Source organism: Alligator sinensis, unplaced genomic scaffold, assembly GCF_000455745.1.
Source record: "Alligator sinensis unplaced genomic scaffold, ASM45574v1 scaffold1408_1, whole genome shotgun sequence".
Taxonomy (NCBI): Eukaryota; Metazoa; Chordata; order Crocodylia; family Alligatoridae; genus Alligator; species Alligator sinensis.
In genome coordinates this window covers 1,081,454-1,087,681 of record NW_005842519.1, presented here as the reverse complement: position 1 = coordinate 1,087,681, position 6,228 = coordinate 1,081,454, and the positions used below count along the sequence as shown (strand labels likewise).

General features: G+C 55.2%; 1 protein-coding gene across 3 annotated transcripts in view; it reads left to right on the top strand.

The window, feature by feature from the left end:
• Positions 1-6,125, top strand: part of AP5S1 (adaptor related protein complex 5 subunit sigma 1) — an 8,006-nt gene extending 1,881 nt beyond the window's left edge. For 2 of the 3 annotated variants that reach the window (XM_025213304.1, XM_025213302.1), the window contains one exon: positions 313-6,125. In XM_025213304.1, the coding sequence (XP_025069089.1) occupies positions 313-739 (427 nt within the window). In that variant the 3' untranslated portion in view covers positions 740-6,125. The remainder of the gene's footprint in view (positions 1-312) is intronic. The other variant, XM_025213303.1, reaches the window with a different exon arrangement.
• The last annotated feature ends 103 nt before the right edge of the window (positions 6,126-6,228 follow it).

The window sequence follows — 6,228 nt, the reverse complement described above, 5'->3', positions numbered from 1 at the left end:
CCCTCTTTTGGCCCCCCCCCTGCCATAACGGGTTTTCCCTCGTCCCTTCTGCTGGGGCTGCTTGAAATGGCCCCTGCTGTCTCCCCCGCAGGCACAGGCCCTGAGCTGCTTGGGGTGGGATCAGCCCCATCCAAACCACTACCCCCAGCTTGGTGTCATTTGCAAACTTGCTGAAGCTTCACTGTATCCCATCTGCCAAATCATTAATGAAGACATTGAACAAAACCGGCCCCAAGACCGATCTTGCTGCTGGGAGGGTCTCCTGCTTCTCCTTGGCCATGTCCCGTGACCGATTTGCCCTCTCTGCCCCAGGCAGGTGGACACAATGTGCAAGCTGCAGCAGCAGGTCTCGGGGCGTCCCGCAGCTGACGTCATCCTCCAGCTGCCCGACGAGCCCGTGTCCTTGCAAGATGCCCCAGCCGGGCTATTTCGTCTGCCTGCCGGGGACCCCTTTGGAGACAGAAAAACGGTGCTGTGGCTGGGGGTGCTGTCCCTGGGCTTCGTCCTGGTGTGCGACCCGCACGAGAACTTGATGCTGGCCGAGAGCACCCTGCGGCTGCTGGCACGGTACCTCCTGGACCACCTCCGGCTTCTGGGGCCAGGCAATGACATCGTCCTCAAGGCCGACAAGACCGAGGTCATCCTGAACAAGGTCCTGCCCCACGGCCAGCTGCTGTTCCTCAACGACCAGTTCGTGCAGGCGCTGGAGAGGGAGCTGAGCGCCACCCTGCCCAAATAGGGGGCTCTGACTGCAGTGGGGTGGGAAGACCGTGGGACAGCTGCTTGTCATGTGGTCATGGCAGAAACCCCCCCCGTCACTTGCTCCAGTTAGACAGGAGCTAGGGCTGGGGTCTGCAGTGCAGCCAGCTTCCCTTTCTCCTGGCTGGTGTGAGATGAGGAGCCAGCCTGCCTGTCTCCTGCAGGGGCCTGGGGAAGCCAGGGGGAAAATAAAAGCAAGGCCAGGAAGGAGGTCAGAGCTGCCAAGGAGCAACCAGCAGCAAAGCACAGGGAGTAGACACTGCTTCGAGCATCTCTGCCCCGGGGGGTGCTCAGATAAAGGCCTTGGGGCTTAGGGAGCATCACTGCCATCCCCTTCCTGCACGGATGGGTGGGCAGGGCAAGGACGGGCCTCTCCTGTGAGCAGCCAGTGCCGACACGGCCTTTGCACTGCATTGGCACCTGACTAGACCGATTAAAGCAGCCCGTGGACTGCACTGCTTGTGAATGGTGCTCCCGGTGTGCTGTGGGGCAGGACGGGGCACATCGGGAGTAAGATCCTGGTGGGAACGGGCCCCTCCCGGGCTGACTTGGCGTGTGGTTCAGTTCCCTGCCTGCTGGGCCCTGCAGTACTTGCACCACACAGCTGCACGTGGCGGTGCCTGCACTGAGTGTGGGCATTCAGGGCCTGGGTGGTGCCAGGGGCAGCCTGGGAGGCTGGACCCTCAGCTGCTGCTGGGCCCGGACTCCTTGGTGCCAGGACTCCGGGTGTTTGTGCTGCAGCTCTCATGAAATGCCGCTGTCCCTGGTCTGGGTTTCCAGCTGTGCTGCAGTGATGTGGCCCAGCTGACCCCTCACCACTTGGGCTCCTTCCTGGACCTTTTACAGACCTGGGAGTGCATCTGGGGGGCCTCTATGCTGGGCTCGGCACAGACCCAAAGGGCAGTTCCTGCCCTCAATAGCTTGGTTGGAGCAGAAGTAGAGCGTTATGCAGAGAGGAACATGCCCAGACATGGTGCCTGATCACTTGGCATTTCTCCCCCTTTAAGAAAGCAGAGGTAAAGAGGTGTGTGTGGTCCTCTCAGCCCCCCACCGCAGGGCGGGGACAGGCTGGGGCTGTAGCAGCACCTCTGGCTCTGGGTCGGGGCATTGGGAGCCGGGGCTGGGTCCTGGGCACAGCATCTTTTGGGCCTTTCAGGCTACCACATCCCAGCCAGCTCAGGGCCTCGGGTCCCACACACAATTTATGGTCCTTAACACTAGAGCTGTGTTTGCCTTCATACGATGTGTAGTGTCCACAAAAGCATTGGCAACAACACCAATAATTGCAGAAGCACAGAGCAGTTGGGCTGAAGGGCAGTGCCCTGAGCTGCACCAGCCCCCATAGGAAATCCCCCCCGCTGGTGGCACCAAAGGCGTCTCTCGGACCTCGTGGAGGTGGTGTTCACACCAGACCCTTTATCTGGCAGATCTCCCTGCTCAGACACCCATGGGTGCTTGTACACAATATTGGCTTTTTCTGGCTAAAGTTAATCTCAAGGTTTATTTCAGTCTTGCAATGTACCACAATGATTCCCCTTCCTATTTTGCACAAAACACCTTTAACTCAACTGGTTAATGTGCTCCTACTAGTAAAAAATGCTGGAGGGCACCTGGTGGACAAATGTCAGAACAGGGGGAAATGGCCATTTTAGCTGCGTGCAAGAATACATGTCACAAAAGTCACACGATAAAATTAAACCTGGTGGAACAATTGGCCACGGTAAAAATAAAACGTGTCGGAGGTGGTCTAACTTGCTACGATAAATGGAAACCTACCATGATAAAAAAAAATAATTAACGTGTATTTTCATATACAACTAACCTAGCAAAATGGCGATGAGAATGGGCTGAGAATGTGAAGGTGGAAGGTTTTTAAGGCCTTGGAGGTTTTCAAGTCCTGGCTAGACCAAGCCTTGGCTGGGATGATGTAGTTGGGGCTGGTCCTGCGTGGAGCAGGGGGTTGGACTAGATGTGACCCCCTGAGGTCCCTTCAACCCTCATTGTCTGTGAATTGGGGAAGAGTGACCATGAAATGAGGGAACTTGAGATCCAGAGGAGAAGAAGGAAGGAGAGCAGCAGAATAAAGGCCACTGGATTGAGAAAAGCAAATCTCAACTAGCTCAGGGAGCAGGATGCTCTGGGAGGCAATTCTGAGGGGATAAGGCATCCAGGAGAGCTGGCTGTGCTTCAAGGAGGCCATCTGAACAACCAAAGAGCAGGCCACCCGGATGCAAAGGAAGTACAGGGAGTACAACAGAAGACTGGCCTGACTTTGAGGCATTGAACATCAAAAAAGAACTGGAGGGAAAGGGGAAACTTGCCTGTTTTGCTGGAAAAGAGTATGAACATGTGGCACGGGCTTGCAGAGGGAAAATCCTACGGACCCACTGAACCCACGGAGCAATGTCATTACAGATGATGCGAAGGCAGGAGTATTTAATGCCTTGCTTACTTCAGTCTCACAAATAAAACCAGCTACTGGATAGATTGCAAAAGCAGTTGGCAGCAAGGAGAGCGAAGATGAGCACCATAGGGTAGTGGAAGAACAGGGCAGCGGGATGCCAGCAAGGCTGGACGAGATGCATCCTACTTAGGGGATTAGCAGGGAGAATTTCACAGCCGTTGGCTATTCTCTTTGAGAAGTTTGCGGAGGTTGGGTGAGGTCGTCGCTGACTGGGAAAGGGCAAACCTAGGCAAACCCATCTTTAAGAAAGGCAAGAAGGAGTTTCCAGGGCATTGCAGACCACTCAGCCTGACCCCCTTACCGGGAAAGATCACAGAGCAGGTCCCCAAGGAATCTATTTTGAAGCACCTGGGGGCAAACAAGATGTTTAGAAACAGTCAAGGTGGATTCAGCAAAAGCAAGACATGCCTGGCCAGCCTGATTTCCTTCCATGACAAGGTAATGGGATCTGTGGACATGGAGAAAACAGTGGATATGATATGCCTTGATTTTCACAAGGCTTTTGACACAGCCTCCTGTTATTTTATCAGTCAACTAAGGAAATACAGCCTAGTTGAAAGTCCTATAAGGTGGATACATGAGTGGTTGGATCGCTGTTCTCAAGGAGGAGTCACCAATGGTCCTGTGTCTATTTGGTCAGACATATGGAGAGGGGTCTTGTCCTGACTCCACTACTATTTACTGTCTTTATTAACGATCTGGAGGATGGGATTGAGGGAACGCTCCCATTTGCAGGTGACACTCAAGTTGGGCGGTGCAGACGCTGGAGGAGGGCAGTTAAGATTCAAAATGACGAGTTCCAAAATGAATTAAATGGATTTAATTTGAATTGAAAAAAGCACTTAGAGGCTGTGTCTACATGAGATGCTTAATGCACAATAGCCTAATAACACTGCGCAGTGGTGCATTACTGCGCGGACAGTAATAATATGCTGCCGTACAGGATTATTAGGTGACTGTGCAGCAGCAGCACCAAAAAGGTGTTCACCAGGGCTACTGGGCAGTAACTGTCTGCATGCTTACTTAGTTCCTCATTAAATAAATACTAAATTAAACACATAGTAACTGCTGCACATTAATGAACTTGTAGACGTGGCCAGTGTGTATGGAATTAAGAGGTCCAGGGGGCAAAACTGGCTGACCGTTAGGGAAGGCATTTATAGCAAGCTGGGGACACAGGAGTCAACTGAGCTGAGTCCAGCAGGTCCCCGGGACCGGTTCTTGGCCCACCACTGTTCGATATGTCAATCAAGAGTTGAGGGGATATAACCCCAGGTCCTTTCAGATCATCGCTTCCCTTGCAGGGCGCTTGTCAGAGCAGGCCTGTTTGGTCATCTGAACTGAGCAGCACTTCATCAATTCGCTCGCGGTGCCTACACAGTTGCACAGAGAGAGAATGTGTGTGTGATCAAGCATCGGTGTCACCAACGGTGTCAGTGTGTCCTGAACAGAAAACAGGCAGGCTGCGTTGTGAGGCCGCCCTGGGCAGAGCAGGGCAAGCGCCCGGCAGCTGTGCTGGGATCGGCCCCTGCTATATCGTTACGATCGCTCCCAGCCACCGCGAGGCAGCCGTCCTCTGGTACCTCCAACACGCTTCTGCAGCAGCCCTTGAGGATGCTCTTGTCTTACAGCAGTGCCAGGGATGCAGGTCCTGCTAGATAAGCGGTTTAGTAAGAACAGGACTATCGCAGACCTGCTCGAGAGCAAGTGCTACAGATGCTGGCTAAGTCTCTCAGGCCAGGCCACCTGGATCCCTGAAGCAGAAGCATGCCTGGAGCATTATGCAGCTCCGATGGAGAGGAGCTCTGCAATGCCTGGAGTATTGTGCAGCTCCCTGGGTCTGTGCAGGGCTCAACGCCTCACTTCTCTCTGCTAAAGGAGACCTAAAACCTCCCACTTCCTGCCCCCCGCACGCCCGGCTCCGCTTCAGTGCTGGGGCTGGGGCTGGGGCTGGACCCGTGACACCAGCCACTGCCGCAAGCCACAGCTAAGAATACATCTGCCGGGCCAGCCACAAGCTAGAGCCCGGTTTATTCAGGCCCGCAAAGCCCTGGGAAAGCAGCAGCTGGATCCCCTCGGAGCGAATCGCCCACCCCAGAGACAGGCTGTGATCTGCGCGCCCCGGGACGGGGTGCCGGATGGATGCTGCAGGGAGCGGGGCGCCCCGCCCAGGGAGCTGCCCTCTGTGCTCAGCGTGGGTCCGAGGGGCCGAGTTTGCTTGGGTGGGATCTGGTAGCGGCTGCTTTCGAGGTGCGGCTGCTGGGGTTGGGCTGGCCAAAGGTGACGCAGGAAACAGCTCGGATACGAGTTGGGTGGCGAAAGCCCAGAGGTTTATTGTGGTCGGCAGCACACCAGGTGCTCCGAGTAGCAACCAGTGCAATGCAGCCAGGTTTGTCCTCGACAGGTTGAGACACCAGACGTTATTCCTGCTCCCCTAGGTCCCTACCAGGGACCCCTGTATTTACACTTCCCTGCCCCGCCGTCTCGAGCCCCTTCTTATCTCTCTCGGGAGATGTTCCTCGTCCATCTGCTCACCAAGCTCGCGCCCCTGCTCTCTCATTAGTCAGTGCTCGCTTCCACTTGTCGCCGCTGCTTTCAAACTCCTCTCGCTGTCTTTATGCTCATGATCGTGGTCTTGTTTTTCTCCCTTTCTTACTGGGTTTTCCAGTGATCAGGGGCCCCTTACTTCCATACGGTTTCTCAGCACTGTGATTTAGTCCGGCCTGGCGTGCCTGCGGCCTGGCCCAGCCAGAGGTCCTGCACCCACCCAGGAATCATTGGAGGAAAGTCAGCAACCTGGAAGATGGGATGCCGCGCACCCTCAGCAAGTCTGCACGTGACCCCCAGCTGGGGGAGCAGTGGATATGCTGGAGGGTTGGGCGAGGATCCAGAGTGACCTCAACAAATTGGAGGATTGGGCCAAAAGAAATCTCATGAGGTTCAACAAGGACAAGTGCAAAGTCCTGCACTTGCGGGGAGTAATCCCCTGCACCGGTGCAGCCGGG